We start from the raw sequence: 26,790 nt of genomic DNA, 5'->3' as shown, positions 1-26,790 counted from the left end.
CCTGGGGGGTTACTATTGACCAAAAGTTGAACTGGATCAGCCATCTAAATACTAAGGTTACAACAGCAGGTCAGAGGCTGAGAATTCAGAGGTGAATAACTTACTTCCTGACTCCCCAAAGCCTGTCCACCATATGCAAGGCACAAGTCAGAAGTGTGATGGAATACTCTGCACTTGCCTGGATGAGTGCGACTCCAAAAACACTCAAGAAGCTTAACACAATCCAGGACAAAACAGCCCACTTGATTGGTACCTTATCTACTACCTGAAATATTCACTCCCTCCACCACTGACGCACAGTGATAGCAGTGTGTACAATGTACAAGATGCACTGCAGCAACTCACCAAGGCTCCTTAGATAGAGCCTTCCAAATCTGCAATCTAGAAGGACAAAGGCAGCAGACACATGGAAATACCATCACCTGAAAGTTCCCCTCCAAGCCACACATCATCCTGACATGTGACTATATCACCTTTGCTCTACTGTCACTGGATCAAAATCCTGGAACTCCCTTCTTTACAGCACTGTGGGTGTGCCTGCACCAGATGGACTGCAGAGGTCCAAGGCGGCAACTGATCATCACCTTCTCAAGGACAACTAAAAATGGACAACAACTGCTCCATCCCATGAAGTATAAAAAAAATTCAACAAGATGTAAAATTTTCAATTGTTTTTACAGCAAGACTCATCATGTAAAAGTGAAAGCTTTATTTAATTCACTGATTGCTTGGAGATTACACTCGGAGAGAACTCAGCACAGCCTTTGGAAAAATATAGAATCACTGACAGCAACTTCTGGATATCCGTGTTATTCTGCATGTGTGGACTCCTGAAGTTGTCAGTTTCAGTGGGGTAATGACGGCAAACACAGATAGTTGGAACATCATTACAACTGCAAAATTCAGCCATTAATTTCTCCTCTTGATGACTTTCCATGCCACACCTCTTTCCCAGTAAATAGAGACTTGCTCCTAAACTCTACAGATTCCGTTCTATGTCACTATGATGCATACAAAACACTAGTCTAGAACTACCATCTGTGGGGAAGAATGTGCCTCTACTCAGCACCTCACTGTACTAAGACAGTGAAGATTGTAAATACGCCAGATCCCACCATTTAGAGTTCCAATATGCTGTACCATCACACACCACAACTGGTGTGCATTTTAGAAGATTATAATGTTTTGCCAATATTTTATTAATTTTCACTCTGTTTTTGTTTGCAATCTTCCTGTTCTTTAATTTCTTGATGGTTACAGTGATGTACATAGTGTAATTTACTTTAACCAAAATCTCCATTAGAAAAATTACTTGCCAATTCCTTCAAATTGCACAAATGGAGACACAGCCACATAGTCTTTTACATAACTTCTGTAAATATAAGTCTTTCACTTTTCATATGGAAGTGAATATCATCTAACTGAAGCATGTGACAATCTAACACAAATTAAAATAAAATTCCTCTTCAAGTATCATTTTTGCTAGTTATGGTAAGTTACCCAAAAACAATTAAATAAAATTCCTCAGAATTTTGCAATTGTCTTTTACAAAAACAAATAGGTGCTTATGCATTACCAACTTTCCTTTGCATCTTGAGATCTTTAATCAGAAGTTATCACTAGCACTGCCCCGTATCTTTAAAACTTAAAAGCTAACACATTGTTTTAACCCTCTTCCTTCCCCAGGTGTGCACACAATTTATTCTAATTAAAGCTTAACTGCTAAAGTGAGGATATTTTTCATTTCTCCTCCTCCCTCCAAGATTTTGTTTGCTCTCCTTTATAGCTACTCACTTCCCCCATCAACTCCACATTTCAATCAGTCAGAAAGAATTGCAAGCTCAATGGAATATAAACTTTTCCACAACTGCCAACTTGGCCGGCAGCCACCTATGCCAATGCTGGTTCATTTAATTGCACATTGAATACATCATTTCTAACACTGGGTGGCAGAGTGGCAGAAAGAGAAAACTGGAAGAGAGAGCTGTTCAAACATGTCTGTTTATGGTGACAGACAGTTTCTGCTATTGTAAGTTCCAATTTCCACTTAAATTATTTCGAATTGATTATTTGCTGTACAGGCTGTGGCACTACAATTGTTGGATTAGGTTGGGTCCTCACACTTGGACTGTGGTATATGAAAGCTAACAATGTGTAGAAAATGAATTGCAAAGGAACTAGATTATCTGTCCCTCTAACGAGCAATTAAAAACAAAAAATACGAAACAAAAGAGCTCAAAAAGAACCAGATAAACCAAATTATTCATCAGTCGGTATTTAAGAACAAAATACTAAACCAAAATACTATGGATGCTGGAGATCTGGGAAAAAAAAAAATGCTTGAAATACTCAGTTCAGATAGCATCCGTGGAGAAATTCTAGAAATTCTCATGTCAGTAGCATCAGTGGAGAGTTTCTCTCCACAGACGCCGTTGGACCTGCTGAGTATTTCCAGCTATTGAAAAGTAAATGGATAGTAAATTTGGAATATTAGACAGTATTACCAGATGTGTCACTTTGACTGAATGAAGACAATTAAAGACAATTAAAGATGCACAGAATGAAATGCATCTTGGTGTGGCATAACAAGCCAAAATATCCACAAACATCAAGAGAAAACAAAAGCAGATCCAAACGAATACAGGTCAAGTATCCTTTGCCCATAAAGCCAAAAACTGAACACATTCAAAAATCGCACTTTCTTTGAACATCATCAACCTTTAACGCAGGAAGTCTAGTTATTTGTTTGCACTGTTTACCTTGCAATTTTTGTGATGAACATGTCAAAAAACTTTTTCAGGTACCCTGTGTTTATTATTCAGTGTTACATCTTACTTTTCTAGCCATTTTATTTACTTTAGACTATAGCTAGCCTAGGCTTAGGCTACTGTAATGTAAGTTTATATGCGGTATCCAAAAACTGAAATTATCTGAAATTCAAAATGCAATCGGTCCTGAGGGTTTTGGATAAAGGACACTTTATCTGTAGAAGAAAAATGGGGAGATAAAGCACAGCATCAAAGGGATACTTTTGAAACTGTAAAAATTAAAACATAAAATAATTTTTTAAAAAACAATTTTTCAAGAGGAGCCAAAAAGATGTGCAGGAATAACTTCCATGGTTTCCTTTTCAAAATAACTGCTTTACTGAAATTGAATGCAGGAAAATGGTGGAAATGAAGAGTTAGATGGAAAAAATAGAGAAGCAAAAAAAGGAAATTAGAAGTTTATTCAGATGACACTAGGAAGTGTATTTTTTTGAAATTGCCAGGACTAGTGTGTTTTGAACACATCAGTATACTTTCAGTAACTTTCACAATAACTTCCGGTTCATTGTAGTCTGAGTATAGTATTTATGACACAATATTTCAGGCCATGTAATTAAATAAAATGGATCTTTTCTGTGTGAAGTAGTAGGGTCGGGTACATGCAGGGTTAATGTGGGACTGAGTACAGTGCCATCCACACAGTGATGCAAGAAGGCACATGACCCAGAGCCAGGATCAGTCTAGAGTTAGACAGAGATGTGTAAAGACGTAGGATACAGTCAGCTCCATACTTGTACCCCTTACTGCATATATGAATATAGTCAGGAGTTGACAATAAAGACTTGATGTTAATATACTCAAGACTATGAAGCCCACTTCATGGTGTCCGAAGCAGGATTCTTCATGGTGGCAATGTCCAGATCAAAAACCCTTTTATCCACACAAGAAAGCAGAAAAACTAAGAAAAAGGACAGCTTTAACGGATTCTGAACTGAAACAAACCTCCAACTGAAGCTAGAGGTGTGGAGAAAATTCACCACAAAGAAAAAGCTCCAGAGACAGAAGAGCCTGGAAGTGAAACGGTAGAAGTTTTACTCCAGCATACGACTTCATTGAATTCTAGCTTCAGCAAGCAAACCTCATGGCCTGCAAGAATGAGATAAAAGTTTTTAAATTCCAGGCCCATTTTCATTCATTCAGTAAGAAGCGCTGTTTGTAAGAAACCCGCCACTAATCCCGATCCCTGACTCTCAACACATGGCTTCCGAGTTTGGCAAAGAAGAAAAATGATTAATAACTAATTTTGCCTACTTTGGGTGCCTCGCAGCTGTCCGATTTCCTGGACAGCAAGCCTGTGGTTCTTTATGCGCGCCCAGACTCGCAACACAAAATCGCTGATTAAATTAAGTCGGCAGGCAGCCAATCCACGCAGCCATTGCAAACCCTTCTTCATCAGGCAGGAGTGCGCTGCTGCCAGTTGGAAAGCCCACCAAAAACCAGCAAGTGTGGAAAGATCCGTTGTTTGGCAGTGAACAGCAACTTGGAAGCCTGTAATCTCTTAAAGCTGTACCCACATTTCTAAAAATCTTCAAAATGGATCATAATTCCACACTTCCAGCTTCATTGGGATTCACCCATGGCCCAGACCAGTCACAGAATTGGAGTCTTTGGAGGAAATGATTTTGAAGATACAGCATTGCCATAGGTCTATATAAAAAATCAGAAGCAGAAGCAATTGCCAATGGCATAATTGCACAACAAGCTATAAGTCATCTGCCAAATTTGATGATGTTTTAAAATCTTTCGACGTTTATTTCAACCCGAGATCCAATAAAATATTGGAGAGCGCCCGACTGCCCAGGGAACCTGTTGATTCCTACATAAATGATCTCTACAGGCTGGCAGGGGGGATGCGAATATGGCGATTTAAAGTCTGAGCTCATCCGAGACAGAATCATGGTGGGTATTGCACATGATGCACTCTCTGACCTCTTACAAGCTAAAGATGATCTTACCTTAGACAAGGCAATCCAGTTAGTTAGACTGACTGAGCTACATGAGCAACACAGGACCATCCTAAGGAGAGAGAACACTTGGGGCAGGAATCAACCCTCAGTGAGCCATATCAGGTCACAGAAACGCAGGGACCATCCAAGTCAAGGAAAGCAATTCCTGAACCACCCAGTATAGCAACATTGCCAGCACTGAGGGTGCGAAGTGCCCTCACAGGAAAGCTCAGTGTCCTGCGAGCACTGCCCAATGCTTCCACTGCAACCGACAGGGACATTTTGGTAAACTGTGCAAGTCAAAACCCCAGCACCGCACAGACATTGCAAAGGTAATCCATGCGGTCGAGACTGAAAGCCCTGAGGACACACAACCATGCTTCTTGGGTGGCATCAGAGAATGTGACTCTTCATTTTAGAATGCTGACATCCTGGTAAATGATCATCTAACAAATTTTAAACTAGATTCACATGGCAGTGTAACAGTCCTGTCAGACAAGGAACCATGGCTCCAAGGCCTTTGGATTCGCATGACGGACACTCCACGTTATGGACCAAGGGACATCCGACTCCCAGTCTTCGGCATGATCCTTGAACCATTGAGGTATGGCAACAAACAGATCTTTGAGCTGACGTATGTTGTGCAGAATCAGCCTCTCTCTCTTCTGAGCAGAGATGCCTGCGTATCCCTCAATTTCCTCTAGAGGCAGAAACCGTCAAGACTACCACTGACATTACTCAGACGGAACAGCATGGTCCTGGGTCCTCAAACACTAAAGAGTATTCAGACTCTGATTTCACCTGCGATCTCTCTTCTCTTTTTGCGGAGCAGGTTTGTGCATCATCATTCTAGGACCTGGAAAGTCCCCAGTGGTCAGACCAGCTTACGGCATGTGAGATTACAAAGCACCTCCTGTGGAAATGGTACCTGAGAAGGATGAACAGTCTGAGGAGCCTCTACCTCCAACTCCGACAATGGCACAGTTGATGGACACACCAACCCTTGTGCAAACACAGCAACAGTCAGCATGCCAGAACTACAAGGGATGCTGGAACCTTGCAGCAGTCACACCATCACTACAAAAAACAGAGGTGAGCATGCTACTCAATCTTCTTCTTGCCACAGGAATGCCCTTCCTCAGCCTCAGGGAGCTTCCCGATGGCCCAAACAGAAAATGAAGAAAAGACACCTTCAAGCAGACTAATACCATTTTCTCCCACCCCGCAAGAAACGATCAAGAATAACAACAACCATGCACCGCCAAACCAGCTAGACCATCCAAGCGTGGTTTAACATCAAGCAATGGAAGAAATGGATGAAACCATACCCAAACACCAATCCAACGCGAGCCAGAACCACCAGAGCCTACCACTTCCCTGGTAGGACAGTCAAAGAGATGTGGAAGCATTATAAGGCCCTCAGACCGCCCGAAACTCTAACTTCAAGGATTTGAAGAGGGAAGATGGGTAGCGAGAATATTGTTAATGTTAATACAATAGCAATAATGTTGGGATAGCATTAAGGTTGTAACGATAAGGTAAATAGACAAAACTTATAATAAAGTAAGGCTTGAAATAAAACAAAGTAACTCCATATCCATGGGATAAAGACTTGGGTGGTGGGGGGGGTGTAATAGTAGGGTCTGGTACATACAGGTTAATGTGGGACTGAGTACAGTTCTGCCCACATAATGATGCAAGAATGCAAATGACCCAGAGCCAGGGTCAGTCTAGAGATGGACAGAGATGTGTAAAGATCTAGGATGGAGTCAGCTCCATACCTCTACCCTCTAGTGTATATATGCATAAAGTTGAGTTGTTAATTGTCATGAAAATATAATCATTTTCATAATATTATTGTAATTTATTGTAAAGATAGGTTAATAGTGGGGTTTGGATTAGTTTCTCTGTGTGTAAGTGTGTGTGTTTTGGGGTTTTAATTGAATTACACACAGCTGGTCTGGGTGCTTTGATGTATCAAAGAAGGGAAACTAGGTTTGAAATGCTAAATATGTAAACATGGCTGAAGTTTTAGAATGTGAGGTGTGAAGAACATTTGCATTTTTAGATAAACTAGAGTCATGAATTTCAAAGGGATGGTAAGGTGTTACACCTAGCCAATAGAGGCTAAGCCAAACAGTGTGTTTATTTTTCCCAAATATTACTGATAATATGAGTACTATGAAAGATTTATATTATGGGAAAAGTAAAGTTGCAAAGACACATTGGAACAATGGGATTTACATTAAAAAGAGAGAAACATGTATAAAGGAGATGAGGTTATGTGTAAGGAAGAAGGTATTCTAAGATCCAACAAGTGTGAAAAGCCTCCAGCCTCAATGTACCAAGCTGCTGTCTCCAGGAACCGAAGCTAAGAGAATTTGTTTTAAATAGGATTTACAGCAAGTCTTTATTATGCTATGGCACAGTGGATTGTAAATGCTGAGCTGCACAAATCCCAGAGGGAAACTCGAAACAGCTGCCACAACTGTTTTGCAATTTGTATTTTATCTCGAGATACATGCCTTGAATTCAGTAGTAATAAACCCACCGAGTCTTAGAGGTTTTTTACAAAACTAAATTAAAAATTTATTAATAAAAGAAATGATTTTATCTGTTGCCTTTGCCTGTTGAAATCTATGTTATTTTACTGTTGACTTAACGGAGGTGTAACTGGGAGCTAGGTTAATTTGGGGATTTAAGAGTTATCATAGTAGTAATTTGTAGACCTATGTGTTTAAAATAATTTCTCTTATTGATAAATTTTTTATTAGTTTTGTAAAAAAACCTCTAAGACTCGGTGGGTTTATTACTACTGAATTCAAGGCATGCATCTTGAGATAAAAATACAAATTGCAAAACAGTTGCGGCAGCTGTTTCGAGTTTCCCTCTGGGATTTGTGCAGCTCAACATTTACGATCCACTGTGCCATAACATAATAAAGACTAAATATACTCCACACTACGAAGCCTACTTCATGATGTCTGAAGCAGAATTCTTCACTGCTGGTTTTCTATAAAAATGAGATCTATTTGTAAAATCAAAATTAAAACTGTTTCAAAGCAAATCGAACCTGATATCTCTCTGCATAAACTGGCTGCCATGTTTACACTTGACTGCACTTAAAAAGTATCTCATTGCTTGTGAAGTACTTTAGGATGTATTGAACACCTGAAGGGCCTACGCAAATGCAAGCTCTTTCTTTCTATATACAGCACAAATACAAAGCAGATTGCTTACTGATCCTTTACTTGGGATATTCCAACTACAAATGCCTGGGATTTTGAAAATACATGAGCACTAATGAGACTGCGGTGCCCTCTGTTGATCACGCAGCTAAAAGCTAAGGGTTAGCAATATCATCTTCCAGTGAGTTATATTAAAATCAAATATAAAATTCAAAGAAAAAATATAGCTTTCCAAAATCAAGAAAAACTGCACCATCTTTGATGGCAAACAAAACATCACATTGCATTTCTTCATCGTCAGTGAATTCTCAAACTTGTCCAAATTCTGAAGCCTGCATATAAATTCTGTCTTTACTATTTCTTCTTGTCACCCTTTTCTAAACCAATGCTGAAAATTTTGACAAATAAATATTGCAATTAAGTCACAACAGCAATTTTAAGTTGACAGATCAGAAGAAAGAAGATCACTCAAACTGCAGTATAAAATCACACCCCAGACCATTAAAAGCCCTTGCGTGAAGTTTGAACTTACATTACCCAGGCCTCTATTTGAATGTTTTTATATATATATATATATATATATATATATAAAAATGGATTTTTAAAATAAATTATCAAACTTAGTTTGATTGCATGAAAGTCAATTGTTGGATTATTTCAAACACAAAATGTTGCTGAATTAATAAACATATTATGGAAAAAAATCAGAAAAGCAACGTTACAGTATGCATTAATAAGCAAATTCATTTGTAATTGAACTATAATGAATTTCTCATGGATAGCTTGGTCTTTAAAGCTTACAGTCATGCTCAGCCTTTTAAAAACAACAGTGATGCAACATTGAACAGAATATTATAGGAATCACTACAAAAATGATCCGTACCTCGTGCTGTTCAGAATATTCTTTTTTTCCTGTTCTTCCTTTCGTGCCCGAAGCTGTTCCTGTGCCATGGCCATTTCTTCCTCCATGGAAGACAATTCCTCTTTGGCACGACGACGATTCTCCTGTTGAAGATCATTAAATTGCATAATAATTCAAGAGGCATACTGAATTATAACTCCCTCCAACATACTATCTTTTACTGGGCTCCAGGGAATAAACATTCAGTATTTCCCACTTCAACACCCCGCTGACAACAGTACAAATTGTACATCAGAACAGGAACCAGATTACAATTATTTGAATTTATTTTGCAGATATTATAAATCAACGTTGTATAGTTCTCAAATTTCCCAAATTTCACTTCAGCAAATTTGTTATTTCTGGTATATTGGTTCACAGATGGTGGCGGGAGGGGTGTCAGGGAGGGGGGACGGGAAAGAGAGCATATTATTAAAGCTACAAATCATTCCAAATTCAAAGTTACACATTTTGCTCCATTCACAGAATCTATTCAAAAACCGAAGAGGTCACAGAAATTCATTAAAATGCCACACATGATTAATTCCTGGTTTTGTTTCCTAGGCTTAGTTCCAATCCTAACTATCCCAATGCACCTAGGACATATCTGATAATACTTTCCGTCTTGACTGGCAGTCACCTTAAGAGTCTCCTCTGTAACAGTGTGTAACCTCCTCTTTTTACTCTGTCTGTCCTATCAACCCCCTGCCTACTAGAACTGGGCAAGTGGCTTCAAGCTTCCTGTGATGTAACATCAAACAGGAGTGTTTTGGCTGTGATGATGAGACATTAAGGGCAGAGCAAAATATCTGCTTGTGGGCTGCCAGGAATCAACAGTTTTAAAAGCATAAATCATGGTAACACGGTGAAAAGGAAGAAATAAAGTGCATCAATAAATCCCTTTATATTATTTAACATTTTAGCAAAATGTACTGCCACTTACCAAAAATGGGATTAAATTTTCTAATTGGCACAATGGATGAACAAAAGTTCAAATATTGTAAACTATTTTAAAGCAGGCAGGCTGAATCAGGTTAAAATGATATTCAGCCATAAAACAAAAAACAATTTGTGTAAAGAACATTAGGCCACAGTTAGAGTACTGCTTACAGTTTTGGTCACCACATTACAGGAAGGGTGCAGTCACACTGGACAAGGAGCAGAGGAGACTTACGAGGATGTTGCCAGGACCGGAGAATTTTAGCTATGAGGAAAGATTAGATAGGTGGGGGTTGTTTTCTTTGGAACTTGGAGGCTGAGAGGAGATTTAAATGAAGTGTATAAAATAATGAGGGCCCTGGGTAGAGTGGATAGGAAGGAGCTATTTCCTTAGCAGAGGTGTCAAAACCAAGGGCATAGATTTAAAGTAATTGGTAGAAGGTTTAAAGGGAAGTTAAGGAGAATTTTTTTCACCCAGGAGTGAGTATGGATCTGGAACTCACTGTCTGAAAGGGTGGTAGAGGCAGACTCGTTGCATTTTTAAAAAATACTAAATGGATATACACTTGAAGTGCCGTAACCCACCGGACTATGGATCAAGAGCTCGAAAGTGGGGTTAGGCTGGATAGTTCATTTTTAGCTAGCACAGACATGATGGGCCAAATGATGATCTTATGTGCCATAGCTTTCTATGGTTTGATAATTACAGCATTTTTTATTCTCCAAGTGAATAACCATCCAATTTACATTTCAGAAATAGTGCGTGCAAATCATCTAACACTCAGTAGCACAGGAATACTAAAGCCCATATGAAATAATCTTATTTAGTTTTGTGTACTTGGTAAGGTTTTCCCAATTTCTTTATATAACTTCCTTTCCACTTTGAGGGATGGAGACAAGACTGATGGTAGGCAATTTATGGAACAGGAAGAAGACTGAGTGCAAGCAAGCCAAGGAGGGAGAGAATCATGCCTTCAAAAGTTTAAGTACCTGTTAACCACTCCTTTATAATGTCACATCACAGGAGGCTTGTAGCCATATGCCCACTTTCAGTAAAGGAGTTAAAAAATTAAGAGTGCAAGTTGCACATTGTTACATGGGCACTCCTAACGTGACTGCCAAGCAGGACAAGAACCATGAAAGGATATGCCATAGGTGCTTTGGGATAGATAGAACTGGAACCAAGTCAAAGAAAAAAATCAGGAATTAATTATATGCCAGCTATTGCAGTATTTGTACAAATTGCCACGATTGCTTTTTAAAAAATAGATTCTGTAAATGGAACACTTAGAACAGGGGCAGAATGCCTGGAAGTCGAGACAGAAGGTCAGGGAAAACATGCAGGGGGAATGTTAGTGGGCTCAGTCATGAAAAAAATTAAGTCATCCAAAAGCAGTGTAAGCAGGTCAGGGAAAATCAGCAAGCCAAATTTAAAAGTTCAAACAGTGCACAATGTAAAAGTCCAGAAAAAAAAACAAAAGGTCAAGTAGAACTGGGCAATGTGTGTCAAAACCACCACCAGTGATGGAAGGTTTGTAACTACAGCTTTGCCATACCACCACCTAGTGGCCAGAGGCCCTGTCAGTGCAGTGCAACAAATGTTAACATGTTTTCTCAATTATAAATTATTGGCACGCTCCTATGGGTTCCCACCCCACCCCTCACATTATAAATGTTGACATAAAAGGGTGATGGAAAAATGTGTCAACAGAAAATAAGGCTTGTGAAAAAGCCTTACAAAGAATAAAGATTTACTCAAGACTTTTAAAACACACATATTCTGCCATGTGTCTGTCCACATTACCAGTATATGTCCTCCTGAAGTCTGCTCCTGCACTCCTCACTGTTTACTACATTTCCAACTTTTGTATCATCTGCAAGCATTGAAATGACATCTTGTATACCCAAGTTCAGGTTATCAATATATACCGAAAAGAACATTGGTCCCAATACTGACCCATGGGAAACAGCACTGTGTACTTCCCTCCAATTCGAAAGATAGCCTTTCACCACTTCGCTAAGGAGTCCATTATTTGCCAAGCATTTGCCATTCACCCTTTGAAAGTCCATATACACAACATCAACGTTTCCCTATCATCGACCTTGGGCTAAATGGGATGTGGTTGCCAAGTTTATCCCTCTCCCTTTCCTTTTTAAAAGGAATGTAATACTTGCAATCCTCCAATTCTGTGGCACCAACTCCATATCTAAGGATGATTAGAAGATTGTGGTCAGAGCCTCTAAACTTTCCACCCTTACTTTCTCAATAACATAGGATGCATCTCATTAAAACTGATGATTGTTATACTTTGAGAACATCCAAACTCTAATGTAACTCATCTATTTTTATCTTATCCAATTTCACTACTGCTTCTGACCTTATTGCTTTATTGACAACATACTCTTCAGCAAAGACAGATGCAAAGTAATCATTTAATACCTCAGCTATCTCCTTTGCCTCCACAAGATCATTATCTTTTTGATCCCTAATCAGCTCCATCCTTACTTTGACTATCATAGATGATGGTGTATAAGTCAACCCTTGAAGCCTTGAAAAGTCCCTCCAAAAAGAGGGGTCAACTTATACGCCTAGCATAAAAGTGAACCACTGGCATGGGTGGTCGCTTTCTCAGTGGTTTACCCATGGGGTCTGCTCTGGTGTGGATATTTTAATCTCCCACGCATCTCCGCAACATAGTCCATATTACCTGCACGATCCCTTGCACCCAGTTATAAAACATCCATTTGTGGGGTGAAAAACTGAGGCTGACTACTAAGGCAAGTGTAGCACACCGTGGCTGGAAAGGTGGCGGGGGGGGGAAGTTGACTTATACGCCAAGTATATGCAAAAACATGATTTTTGAAGCAGAAAATTGGGATCGTCTTATATGCCGGGTCAACACTTTTTTTTGCTTTGTGCTTATAAAAGACTTCTGGGTTCCCTTTCAGCTACTAATCAATTCTCATACTCTTCCAATTTAACTTCTTCTTGTGAAAATAGTATCTATTTTGCATTAATACAGCCAATCAAAACAAAAGAATTAGCACCACCCTATGGTTCATGTATACTGAACATTAAAATGATCGTATGGTTGAACTGCCTTACCTGTCGAGTTTTACCAGCTTGCTTGACGCTATAAAACATTGGTCCAAGTTCAGCTAACCATTCCCCGTCCACTGCAGTAACACACTGCATGTACTCCTGGAAAACAGAAACAAATTCATCATGCAGCAGGCCAAAAACCAAGTATTTCCAGGCAACACCTTCCTTCTGGTGACAAATAGGGATCATGCACCCTGCAGATTTACCATTCAGCATTGCTGTTTCAACAAAGATTGCAATTCTAATAATGTTATCCTTCCATTTTCATTTGAAGCTAAAGTAACAAAAACTGAGGACAGTAAATTGGTGACTACACAGCACTGCATGATACTTACACGACAGCTAACATCAGATAGATAACTGGTCAAAGCAGAGATTTAGTGTACCAAGTCATTTACCACAGACTCCTATAAAAAGCTATTAATCTGGAAAAAGATAAATGTGAAATTCTGATACAACTATAAATTATTTAAGAGTACACAGTAACAGGATGGCATAACCTACAATGTTCAATTTTTAAAAAAATTCTAAGATTTTCATCCCTAAACCACCGGATATGGTGGATGAATCACTGGATATGGCAACATATGGTTGAGATCACAATACACTGTCAGAGCTCCTCAAACATACCAGTTATGACAAAAGGTCATCTAACTGAAATATGAACACTGTTTCTCTCATTACAGATGCTGCCTGACCTGCTTATGCCAGCATTTTGTGTTTTTACTTCAAATTTCCAGCATCTGCAGTACTTTGCTTTTGTTTTCTTCAAATACATCTGTTTCTTTGAGGGACATATTTTCATTCAAATCCATATTTACAATTAGATTCTGTGCAGCTTTTCGAATTTCCAGTTTAGTTGCTAGGGTGCATTGTGAAACACGTAGAAAATATTTTTTGGCAAATATTTTGTTATTGAAATTCCATTCATTATCGACAAAGTTTAAACTAACGCTTCCACTAAAGTTCTCTTAAACCCTGCAGTAAGCAATATGTGACATACAGTTTGCAGTATTTAAAAAAACAAACATTTATGTTCAACTAAATTAGCATCGGAGCTCAGTTTTCAGCTCTGAATCTTACCTTTGAAGTCATCACTAGTTCATGGTACACAATATAATCTGGTGTGTAACCCATGCCAAAAAGTGAACTGGTCGGGTGCAAGTGGCAAGGCATGCCTGTTCTCACATTCACATACTCTCCTATACCCTGCAAAACATTAAACAAATATGAAGAGCTACTCATCTCTTACATATAAAAAAAAGCTGAAGGCTGTAAAGTCTAAGGTATGCAAATTTTGAAGAACTCCTGTCTTCAAAACAAAGTTGTCAAAATCATTAATACCTTGCAAGGTTGGAAAGTTCAGGGGTTCAGAAAATTGAGAGTTTAGGGCTGGAGGAGGTTACAGAAACAAAGCCATGGAGAAATTCAAACAAGTGGATTAAATCGGAGGTGTTGAGAAACGGGTAGCCAATATAAATCAGCAAGGGCAGCTGTAATAGGTGAGTGGCAACTGGTATTGGCTACAATACAGGCAGCAGACTCAAGAATGTAACACAACAAAAAGTTGCTTTAATGATGATGAATATGGCACAGAATTCTGTTATGAAATGAAAGTGAGAAACAATTAACTTCAGAGCGTGGTTGGAGGCAAAACTTAATCCATGATGCTTTCATATCAAAACATCTCAAAGTACTTCACATCTTAATTTTTCTTTTAATGCAGTGACTATATAGGCAAACACTGCAGCCATTCTACAATAGCAGTATCGCACAAAAAATTGTCACCCATAGTCCTCTCTCTTCACACGCCATCAATAATTATTGGTCATTTCTGCACTTCATCCTTAGAGGAAACAACAAGCTAAGTTCACGTACAATGACAGTGAAGGTCGGGAATAATGAAATAATGGGAATTTCAGATACTGCACTGTAGGACGTGAAATGCGGACGGAGTGGAGGTTGAGAGTCATCCCTAAAACTACAAAGTTAAGACCATGTGGCAATTTAATAGTTTTCTTACCTTGAGTTTTGCAGCCTGGTGAAAGTATGCCGCACAGATGCATTTTCTGATGATATCCCAGTCAGTACCACAGGATACAATATTCATACGTTGTTGCATCATTATATCCTTTAACTGGGAACGTACTTCTCGGACCTTTGATAACAAAGACAGACAAGTCCATAAACCCATCACAACTTCTATCTCACACTTGCTCCAAATTTCATTATTTCTTCTCATATCTCTCTTCGAATTCATTTGCTCCACAAGACACCCAACAACCTATCTTATGCAAAATTATTACTCCTCAAGAAGGACTATTTAAGAGCTATTTCAAGGCATTTGTTAGCCTGACAGGGGACCAACTAGTTTAATCGCACTCCAGATCTAGTTTATGGGCTCTGCATCAGCAGTTTGTGGTGCAGAATTCAAAATTTCACCAATATTATTTTTTAACTTTCTCAATTCCTTTTGTTATCTCTGAGCATTGCACAAATAAATAATCAGTTGCTTTTTAGTACAGAACTTGAATATTGCTGATACGACATGATACTATGAAGTGGTTACACAAGTGGTATTTTCCACTAACAGGATGCTGCCGCCAGTCCAAAAAGACATTCTGCTTACCAGACAATTGAGCAATGTCATGTATAAATCTCAATGCTGCTGCGATGCCAGGCACACAAGCCAACATCCCGGCAATTGTCTGAATAAATCAAACAGACTATACTCAACCAGCCCATGCTTGCAAAGCCTAAAACATCTACTGTTAAATGTGATTTCGCAATAAGGCAGCACTTGCAGAACAATCTTGAATGTGCTAATAGCTACACTAACAACCAATTTAAGATAATCAGTCAAGCTCGTTACATGGCTCATATACACTTGCTAGAAGCGACATACATTCAAACACAGGAACTCATTCACTGCAAACAAAAAGAAAAAGAAAAAAGAAAAAATATGCGCCTTTTTGAATTACCCAGGAGCTTGGGAAACCTGTTGCTTTCTCCATGGCAATGCCTCAGCCAATCAGAGTCAACTTGCCAACCAATCAGCACCCTTTTCTCTTGCAGTATCAATTGTTGTGATCAATTGAAATTTGGCATTCTTGCATTTGTTCTGATGAATGCAAGATGAAAAGCTTCGGCAACATGTCTCCCTTTTCACCAATATTCAAAAGAAAATCCATCACCTCACTGCTGAGATAATAATTATTTAACATTAGTTATCACCTATTAGCCTAAGGCTGGGTGCTGTCTTGAGCAGCATCCAAAAAATGGAGCTAAGTGATCCCACAATCAACAGGTCAGATCAAAGCTCTACAGTATTGTCACATTCAGTCATGAATAGTAATGGACTATTAAAAACAACTAACAAAAGGAGGAAGCTCCATGAATATCCCCATCCTCGCTAAAACTGAAGCCCACCACGTGAATGCAAAAGGCAAGGTTGGAGCATATGTAATTATTTCCAGCCAGAAGTGCCAAGAAGATGTCCAGGTCCTGCTGCATGTGGGCACAGACTGTTTTACTATCTGAAAAGATGTGAATGGAATTGAACACTGTACAGTCATCAGCAAATGCCCTCAGTTTTGTCCTTATGAGGGAGGGAAGGCCATTGATTAAGTAGCTGAAAATGGTTTGGCTTTGGGCACTATCCTGAGGAACTCCTGCAGCAATATTCTGGGGCTGAAATGGTTTACCTCCAGCAAATACAACCATGCTCCTTTGTAGGTATGAATCTAGCTAGTTGAACACTTTCCCTCTGATTCCCATTCATTTCAATTTTATCAGCATTCCTTGATGCTTCATTGTCAAATGCTGCCTTGATGTCAAGGGAAGTGATTTTTCACTTCACCTCTGAATTCAGCTCTTCTGTCCGCATTTGTATCCAGGCTGTAATGAGATCTGGAGCTGAATGGTCCTGGCGGAACTCTTAGCATTGGTGAGCAGATTATTGGTGAGTAAGTGCCGCTTGATAGCACTGTCACTTTGCTGATGATTGAGAGAAGTCTAATTGGTTGGATTGGTTTTGTCCTGCTTTTTGTGGACAGAACATTCCTGGGCAATTTTCCACTTTGTCAGTATATGCCAATGTTCTAACTATTATGGACTAGCTTGGCTGGAAGGCAGCTAGTTCTGAAGTACAAGTCTTCAGCACTACCACCAGAATATTGCCAGGACCCACAAAGCGTTTGCAGTATCTTGCGTATTCTCCTGTTTCTTGATATTGCATGGAGTGAATCAAATTGGCTTAAGATTGGCTTCTGTAATGGTGGGGTCCTCAGGAGGAATCCAAGATGGATCATCCGCTCAGCACTTCTGACTGAAGATAGTTGTATGTTGCTTCAGTCTTGTCTTTGCACTCAAATTCTGGGCTCAACCATTTCTGAAGATGGGAATGTTCATGGAGCCTCCACCTCCCGTTAGTTGTTTTCAATAATCCACCACTGGATATGGCATAACTGCAGAGCTTTAATCTGCTCCTGTGGTTGTGAGACCTGTCTAGCATCAATTGTGTTGTAGCTTCACTAGGTTGACACCTTATTTTTAGGTATTCCTGGTGCTGCTCCTGGTATGTTCTCCTTGACTCTTCGTTGATTCTGGCTTGATGCTAATGGTAGTATGAGTGCTATGCTGAGCCATGAGGTTATAGATGATGGTATTTTGCTGCCTCTGATGCCCGCAGCACCTTAAGGGTGCCTAGTTCTGAGTTACTAAATGTGGCTTGAATCTATCCCATCTACCTTGTTGGAAGGTATCCTCAGTGTGAAGACTGGACTTTGTTTCCACAAGGACTGTATAGTGGTCACTCGAACCAATGACAGATGTATCATCAACAGGCAGTTTGATGAGGATGAGGGCAAGTAGGTGAGTTCAGAATTCAACTATGCTCGCACAGAGTGTTGGTGCAGTCTCACCTGGATCACTGTACATTTCTGGTCACCATGGATAACAGAATCAGAATCATAGAATCTTAACGGCACAGGAGGCTGCCATTCAGCCCATCATGTTTGCATCGGCTCTCCAAATGAGCATTATGACCTAGTGCCATTGCCTGTCTTTTCCCCATTTCCTTGCACATTGTTTCTATTCAAATAATCATCTAATGTCCTCTTGAACGCCTCGATTGAACCTGCCTCCACCACACTTCCAGGCAGTGCTTTCCAGACCCGAACCATCCATTGTGTGAAAAAGTTTTTTCTCATGTCGCACTTGCTTCTTTTGCAAATCACTTTAAATCTGTGCCTTCTCGTTCTTGATCCTTTTACGAGTGGAAACAGCTTCTCCCTATCTACTCTGTCGAGTCCCCTCATGATTTTGAGCATCTCTATCAAATCTCCTCTTGGCTGCCTTCTCTCCAAGCAGAACAGTCCCAACCTTTCCAACCTATCCTCATAGCTGAAGTTTCTCATCCCTGGAACCATTCTTGTAAACCTCTTCTGTACTCTCTCCAATGTGTTCACATCCTTCCTATAATAAGGAACTGTACACAATATTCCAGCTGAGGTCTAACGAGTGTCTTTTTCAGCATAACCTCCTTGCTCTTGTACTCTATGCCCTTATTAATAAAGCCCAGGATACTATATGCTTTATTAACTGGTCTCTCCACCTGTCCTGCCGCCTTCAATGATCTATGCATATATACACCCAAGTCTTTCTGTTCCTGCACCCCCTTCAAAATTTCACCCCTTATTTTATATTGTCTGTCCATGTTCTTCCTACCAAAATGCATCACCTCACATTACTCTGCATTGAACTTCATCTGCCGCCTATGTGCCTACTCCACCAACTTGTCTATGTCCTCTTGAAGTTCCACACCATCCTTCTTGCAGTTCACAACATTCCCAAGCTTCGTATCATCCGCAAACTTTGAAACTGTCCCCTGCACACCAAGATCTAGATCATTACCATACATCAGGAACAGCAAGGGTCCCAATACTGACCCCTGGGGAATTCCATTATAAACCTTCCTCCAGCCCAATAAATATCCATTGACCATTACTCTCTGCTTCCTATTTTTCAGCCAATTTTGTATCCATGTTGCTACTGTCCCTTTTATTCCATGTGCAATAACTTATCTCACAAGTCGGTTGTGTGATACTGTGTCAAATGTCTTTTCAAAGTCCATGTACACCACATCAACAGCATTACCCTCATAGACCTTTTCTGTTGCCTCTTCAAAAAACTCCAGCAAGTTAGTTAAACACGATTTCCCTTTAGAAATCCATGCTGGCTCTTTCTCATCAGCCCATATTTTTCCATGTGACTACTAATTCTATCCAGGATAATTGTTTCTAGAGTCTTGCCCACCACTGAAGTTAAACTGACTGGTCTCTAATTGCTGGGCTTATCCTTACAACCTTTTTTGAACAAGGAAGTAATGTTTGCAATTCTCCAGTCCTCTGGCACCACCTGAGTCTAGGGAAGACTGAAAGATTATGGCCAGTGCCCCTGCAATTTCTACTCTTACTTCCTTCAATATCCATGAATGCATTTCATCTGGTCCCGGTGTCTTGTCAACTTTAAGTGCCGACAGTCTATTCAACACTTCCTCCTTATCAATTTTGAACTTTTTTAGTGACAGAGTTTCCTTGTCTGTCACCATAGCCTGGGTAGCATCTAACTCCTTGGTAAAGACCAATTAGGACCTAATCTTTTGCACAAACAAAAAGAATAGATCTGGTATCTCACTTAATGAATTTATCTGGTTACTGAAATAACAAGCACTTAAATCGAAACACTAATGGGCACATTAATGAAAAAGTTAATAGTGCAGCAACTTAACTGCTATATTACCTTTCTCATAGCCTTGGCATGAATAAAGTGCTCGTTAGACCAGATGGTAGAGTAGTTGTTATTCTTCCACTGCAGGTAAACATTAAGGTATGTCAAATGGTCACTTTCTGGTACAGCAAACTTCTCTCTCATTTGATCACTCTCTTCTTCTCGACCCTGTAATTTTAAAACAAATACCATAATGAGCACATCTGTAGATTTAGAAAGCTAAGATATTAGTTTTACACACAGACTTTCCCTTTTCAAAAGGCAGTAAAGAAAACAAAAATCTCATCCACCCCTGTCTATGTTGAAGATGCAAAAATGCATCAAAATGAACATGTTGAAGGTGGTGAGACTATCCCAGAGGATTTTAAGAATATGCTTTAAATTTGATGCGGAATTGAGCTGTCAATTCTCAAAGCATGTTACCATGCACTTCAAAAACCAGAGACTGCCAACTGAGTGGCTCAGAGGGATTGAGCACAAAAGCAGTTGCCAAAACAGTCAAAGTATAAAATCAGGCTAAAAATCCTCATCAAGATGGCATCATTGGGAGCGAGACCATCAACAGAAGTTCTGATGGAAGCAGATCAATCCTACTCAGATTGGATCCAATTGGCTTGCAGTCAACCTAGTCTGACTAACTAAGGGGTAAGTGTATATTTTAAATCACTCTGTACGGTTTTCAAATTTAAGTTTTTGGCAATAATGCTGTTGGATTTGTGGTGAAACTGTGTCAGTTGTCATTCTCAATCTTTCAGATGTTACAAATGGATGAGCTTCAGCCAAGAGATTGAGTAAATTGACACAATGGGCCAATCAGAGGTAAAGGGTAAAACTAAGGGTAATGATTTACTTAGCAAGTATGTAACAGGGAAAATCAAGACTTCAGAACTTTGCATCAGAAATAACCAGGAGCAAAAACTTGATGGAGAAGGCCAGGGACTGGACAATGAGCTCACTCAAAAAGTCATGTTTAATGAAACACTGTAACTCTAGCTGCTGACCTGAAAGGCATCAAGAACGGATGCACATGCGCACTGCAGCTGCCAGGCACATGCATAGCTGACCCTGCCGCCACTCTGGTGGGCGGACTTTTCCGCATGCACACCCAGCCTGTGATGCGGCCGCCGCCGCATGCACAACTGATCCTGATGCCTATCTGATCGATGGCAGGGGCAGAAAATCCTAATAGCCTGGCTAGCTCATTTGATAGTTAATGGGGCTCTTAATCCCAGAGCCATTGTCTCGAGCCCCACATTGGGCAATGATTTTTTTATTTAATATTTATTTATTTTTTATTCAAAACACTGAACAATCGTGGTGAATAAAGGCAGGTACAAGAATTATTAAGTGTGAACAGGGGATTCCCTGGAGAGCCCAGCTACTGAAGAATACCTTCATTTGTAGAAAATAGTAAACGCTAATAAATAATGCAAGACGGAGTGAGTCCATACATTTTGATGCTTCTCAAAGGCTTTTTGATAGCATCTGCAAAAATTCCTATTGAAGCAATATACCAATGTATTTCTGATGAGAATTTTAATAATAATGACTGTCAAATGAACAGAGCATTTTGGGGAGCAGTCAATCCTAACATGATTCTGTTTTAATTTACTCCTTAATAACAGGTTTCAGTTTGCATCTCAAAACTTAATTAAGACTGTTTAGCTAGTTGCAAATGATAAAATGAGTTATAAGACACCAGCTGCACTTGAAAGCATCTCTCACTTTCTGCAATTGACACTGCCCCTGTGCATGTATAAAAAGTGCTCCCCCTAATGTTGCAGCACAAATAAACGCAGCCTTAATGAAAGCTGTATGGTTTGCCGCTTACATAACTCAATTGTAGAATCAGGAGAAAAGGATGAGGCAACTGGAGTCAGAAAAGGCAGAACTACAAAAGAAGGCCTGTGATAGGAAGGCGGTAGTGAACTGCCTTATGGGGCAACTGCAGGAGGAGAGGAAGAAATTGTGAAGTAATAGTGAAAACAACGTACCAAATTATGTTTCAAACACAGTTGACGGACTATCAACAAAAATATAACATTTTTAAGTATGCTGAGGAGGGAGCAGAAAGGGCTGAGAGGGAGATACAAGACATGAAAGCTGCATTTAGGGTTTTGTGAAAGGAGTCATACAAGGCCCATGAGTCATCTGCACTGTTAAGCCCAAACAAAGGAACTGAAACAACAGCTGAGTATGACAAGGGGCACTTTTTGCTTGATGGGACTGGAAGACGCAGAGTCCTGATGACACGCCTTAATTCAGCGACTGCCAACCCTGGCCCAGGCCCCACATCCTCCAGCTGATGTCTCCTCAGTGATGATGGCTCCTATGAGACAGAAAAAGTGCTTGGTTGGCCAACAGAATCAGTGTGTCTTACAAAGTAGGTATCAGGTTCCCTTTACTAATAAACTAATGAACAAATAATTAGCTGACGTGGTGAGGGATGTCACAAAGTTGGGAAAAGGAGACGACACCCCAATCACATTTGCGTTGGAAAAACAGGGTAAATGCCTGTAGTGATGCAAAACATGTAAAAGTGTTGTTGGCAGCCCTGAAGCCAGAGATACTTAACGGTGTATAGAGAACAGTTCAGCGAGAAGGGTGGAATTTGGAGGCCTTGGGCATACTGTGGGGCCCATATGAATAAGTGAGCAATATGAAACAGAATCCAGGGAAGCCCCCAGAAGCACTCGTGAACTGAATAAGACCCGTTTATGAATGGAATCAAAGTGCAGATTTGAACGGAGATAGACTTGATGGGAGCCTCGCAGACATTGGCTGCCGACATTGATATCAAAAAGTCTTCCAGTCATCAAGACCCAGTTCAGTGCCCAATTCAAGACCTGACTGGGGACCAAATTGATTAGGGAATGTAATGGAGGGTGACCCTCATTTTTGAGGCAGGAGGTCATTTTGAGGTAAAGAAAAAGGCTGGGGATGCAGGGAAGACAAAAGGGAAATTACATGAAGTCAAAGGGCCCCCAACGGATGACATCCAGGATAAGCGTTGGAAACAGGAAAAGAAAAACATTCGGCCTCAAAGAGGTAACGAGTGTTACAGCTGAAAGGGAGTCGGCCATTTTGCTCGAGAATGTAAAATAATGAAAGAAGGGAGCACAGGAAAAGTCCCAGCCCGAGCAATCCTTTGGGGATAAGATAATGAAAACATTAGTAAAGGCACTCCAGAAGGTGGCAGTGTCAGGCATCATACATACTGCTACCTGGAGAGGGGGTATGATAAAGATCCAGAACTCCCAATGAGTGGGCTGTGCACAGCCTGACTATTTGTGCCCACTTAAGTATGATGAATGGGGCCAACTTTGTGTCTGGGCGGAGGGAAATAATGATGTTACCTGGTGGATATGGAGGCTTCTTGTACAATGGTAGATACCCTGGACCCAGTGCATTCACCTTGGTCAAGAAGCATCCTGTTTGTACTGAAGGGATTGACTTGGCATGAACAAGCAGCGGATGTATTTAAACCTCTAGATTTACAGGTGGGGTACTTGAAAACTGAATGGAAACGCTTACTCCTTAGATGGGGTCAGCCAGGAGTAGGTGTGTTGGAATCCGATTGGACATTGGCGCACAATATAATATCAGACATGGATAGTAGTCTGTCCGCAAGAAAGACCCAAACCTCCCTGTCGCTTGCCATTTTAACACTCCACCTGTTCTCTTGCCCACATGTCTGTCCTTGGCTTGCTGCATTGTTCCAGTGAAGCCCAACGCAAACTGGAGGAACAGCACCTCATCTTCCGACTAGGCACTTTACAGCCTTCCGGGCTGAATATTGAATTCAACAACTTTAGATCTTAAACTCCCCCTCCCCCCATCCCCACCCTGTTTCTCCCCCCTCACCCCCTTTTTTTTTTTCAATAATTTATATAGATTCTTCTTTCCCCACCTATTTCCATTATTTTTAAATCTAAAACTAAAACCTTGTTAGTCTTTTCCACCCCACCCCCACTAGAGCTGTACTTTGAGTGTCCTGTCTTCCATTCTTAATTAGCACTTTTCTTAGACAAATATCACCACCTTCAACACCTCTTTGATCCTTTTGTCTGTGACATCTTTTGATTATCTGCTCCTATCACGGCTTGCTTATCTCCACAATCACCACACCCTCAACTTCTCTCTTCCCCCCCCCCGCCCCCCCCCCACCTTAAACCAGCTTATATTTCTCCTTTCTCCTAACTATGCTTCAGTTCTGCCGAAGGGCCGTGAAGGCTCGAAACGTTAACTGATTTCTTCTCCACCGATGCTGCCAGACCTGCTGAGTTTTTCCAGGTAATTCTGTTTTTGTTATGGATAGTAGCTGCTTGTGGAGCAGTGCAGAGGAATTAAGTCAGAGGGGTGTCTGGGTGATACAGGAAAGAAAGATGAGATGGTGTGTGCAGTCTGCACAGTAGGGAGGATTTGATTGAGAAAAATTATGGGATAAAGCACCAGTGTTCCAAGACATACTTTGTCAAAACAATGGAGCATTCACCTCCCACAAACACGACTGCAGAAGTGAAGGTGGAAGGGAAGCAGTATATCTACCTACTGGAAGATGCGAGGGACCCTGAGAGGGCTGATAACGTCCCTGGTAGAACAGGAGTTCTAGCAACCCATACTGACTCATATGAATTCTATCTGGCTGGTGAAGAAACCATACAGGTCACAGAAAACGATCATTGGCTATCGCACATTGAATAGAAAAATTCTGCATGTGCAATCACTGTTGAAGCAGTGGCAGATTTGATCGCAACTAAACCTAGTAGCACTCAGCTCTTCATGGTGCTGGACATTTCTAACAGGTTCTGGTCCATACAGTCACAGGATATGGGCTTCGCTGGCTGGGCCAGCATTTACTGCCCATCCCTAGTTGCCCTTGAGAAGGTGGTGGTGAGCTGCCGTCTTGAACCGCCGCAGTCCGTGTGGTGTAGGTACACCCACAGTGCTGTTAGGAAGGAAGTTCCAGGATTTTGACCCAGCGACAGTGAAGGAACGGTGATATATTTCCAAGTCAGGATGGCGAGTGACTTTGAGGTAAACTTCCATGTGGTGGTGTTTGTCATGAAGCTATTAATGTATATATTATTGGAAAATATTTTTCTTTTAAAATAGAGGTTTAGTCTATGGGTGTGTCTTAATTGGATTAAAGCCAGCTCGTCTGGGTGCTTTGATATGTACAAGTTTTGAGATGTAAACAGAGAGGTAGAGTGCATTTGCATTTTTTTGAATAGAGCATTCAAGAAGTGGAGTGAAAACTGATGCCTACCTAGCAGATACCAAGCAATATGTTTATATTACAAATAAAATTGGTACTATGAAAGGCGTTTCATTGTTAGAAGGCGGAGTTCAAAGTGGCTAGTGATACAATGAGAATTTACATTCAATGGGGGTGGTAGGTATAACTTTAGCAGTTTTCGGGTGTGCTGAGGAGAGGCAATGTGAGATGAAAAGGCAGCTGTAAGCCTCCAACTGGCTCCACAGGAACCAAAGTGAAAAGAACCTCATTTTGAATTCGTACAGTGAAAATGCTTTGCCTGGTGTCCTGTTAAGTCTATGGATTGCTGTTGCCTTAATGGGGATTAGTTTGGGAATTTGTTAAAAGTTATGATAGTAGTAAGTTGTAGCCATGTGTATATATATTATAAGCTGTGTGCATTAATAAAATGTTTCATTTAGTTTAATGTAAAACCTCGAGAACTGGTCGTCTGATTCCTGAATTTAGAGTTGCATCTCAAATATGACACTTAAAATTATAGGTTATGACAGTTGTTTAAAGTTTCCCTCTGGGAATTTTAAATATCTCCGCTATACCAACTTCATTGTCATAACAGTGTTCCCATCTATCTGCTGCCCTTGTCCTTCTGGATGATAGTGGTCATGGGATTGGAAGGTGCTGTCCAAGGAGCCTTGGTGAATTCCTGCAGTGGTACACACTGCTGCTACTGTGCGTCGGTGGTGGAGGGAGCGAATGTTTGCAGATGTGGTGCCAATCAAGCGGACTGCTTTGTCCTGTACAGTGTCAAGCTTCTTGAGTGCTGTGGGAGCTGCACTCATCCAGGCAAGTGGAGAGTATTCCATCACACTCCTGACTTGAGCTTTGTAGATGGACGACAGACTTTTGGGAGTCAGGAGGTGAGCTACCTGTCGCATGATTCCTAGCCTCTGACCTGCTCTTATAGCCACAGTATTTATATGGCTAGTCCAGTTCAGTTTCTGGTCATTGGTAACCCCCAGGATGTTGACAGTGAGGGATTCAGTGATAGTAATGCCATTGAACATCAAGGAGCAATGGTTAGATTCTGTCTTGTTGGAGATGGTCATTGCCTGGCACTTGTCTGGCGCGAATGTTATTTGCCACTTGTCAGCCCAAGCCTAGATATTAGACCAAGAGATATTTCTCAAAAGGGTAAGAAAAAGGGAAACCTAGAGGAAATTCCCGTTTCTATGAAGACGGGGATGGGGGGGTAGACACCCTGCGGGCCTCTGTCAAGAGTAATGACACCACTTGGGCCTATGGCTCATGCTTCAACAGGTCACTGCACGCATTGACGGTAATGATATCCGTGGGGCACTGATTGTGTATTGTGTGGGGCAAGTGAGGCTCGATTGCGGTAAGACGGAAGTAACTGAACACCAAAGTTAAGATGATAGGAATGGTAAACTCGTTGAGGGAAAACAGACAGGTGTTTTGTTAGAGGAACATTTAGGCTGAGGACAAAGGGGTCTGTGCATAAGTGAAGATTTTTGCAGATGGGTTTAGCGTAACTGTTAGCCCAGCGGGGCTAAACATCCGAACCCGACCCAAACAGCCACTTCCCAGAGAAACAGGTCCCAAGGATCAATCATGTCACACCTCAACTCGAGGAACAGTGAATGGCTTGGTCGCTGTCTCCACCCTTCTGGTGTTGTATCGTAATGTTCATCATGAGATAATCCCTGTTGTATTGAACCTCCCTTATTTGGGGCTGCTGCAGTTTTGCAAAAGGGAAACTCAGCGGCTGATGGAAGTCTTGATGCAGGAAGGGGCGCATGATTTTTGGGCCTGAAACAGTGATAGTTACGGGACCCATAGTGAGAATTCAGTGTACTCACA

The 26,790-nt window shown here is 40.7% G+C and overlaps 1 protein-coding gene across 4 annotated transcripts in view; it reads right to left on the bottom strand.

Annotated features, from left to right (window-relative positions):
* The window catches only part of dhx38 (DEAH (Asp-Glu-Ala-His) box polypeptide 38), a 139,710-nt gene that overhangs the window by 34,406 nt on the left and 78,514 nt on the right, over positions 1 to 26,790 (bottom strand). For 3 of the 4 annotated variants that reach the window (XM_078544533.1, XM_078544532.1, XM_078544534.1), the window contains exons 22-26: positions 19,707 to 19,862; positions 14,929 to 15,063; positions 13,989 to 14,114; positions 12,909 to 13,004; positions 8,846 to 8,967 (exon numbers count right to left, since the gene is read on the bottom strand). In XM_078544533.1, coding sequence (XP_078400659.1) covers positions 8,846 to 8,967; positions 12,909 to 13,004; positions 13,989 to 14,114; positions 14,929 to 15,063; positions 19,707 to 19,862 — 635 coding nt within the window. Of the gene's footprint in view, positions 1 to 8,845; positions 8,968 to 12,908; positions 13,005 to 13,988; positions 14,115 to 14,928; positions 15,064 to 19,706; positions 19,863 to 21,705; positions 22,024 to 26,790 lie in introns of those variants that run through there. The other variant, XM_078544535.1, reaches the window with a different exon arrangement.

This window comes from Cetorhinus maximus, chromosome 6, assembly GCF_964194155.1.
Source record: "Cetorhinus maximus chromosome 6, sCetMax3.hap1.1, whole genome shotgun sequence".
Taxonomy (NCBI): Eukaryota; Metazoa; Chordata; class Chondrichthyes; order Lamniformes; family Cetorhinidae; genus Cetorhinus; species Cetorhinus maximus.
Note: the sequence above shows the minus strand (reverse complement) of the source record. Positions and strands in the feature narration are given on the sequence as shown.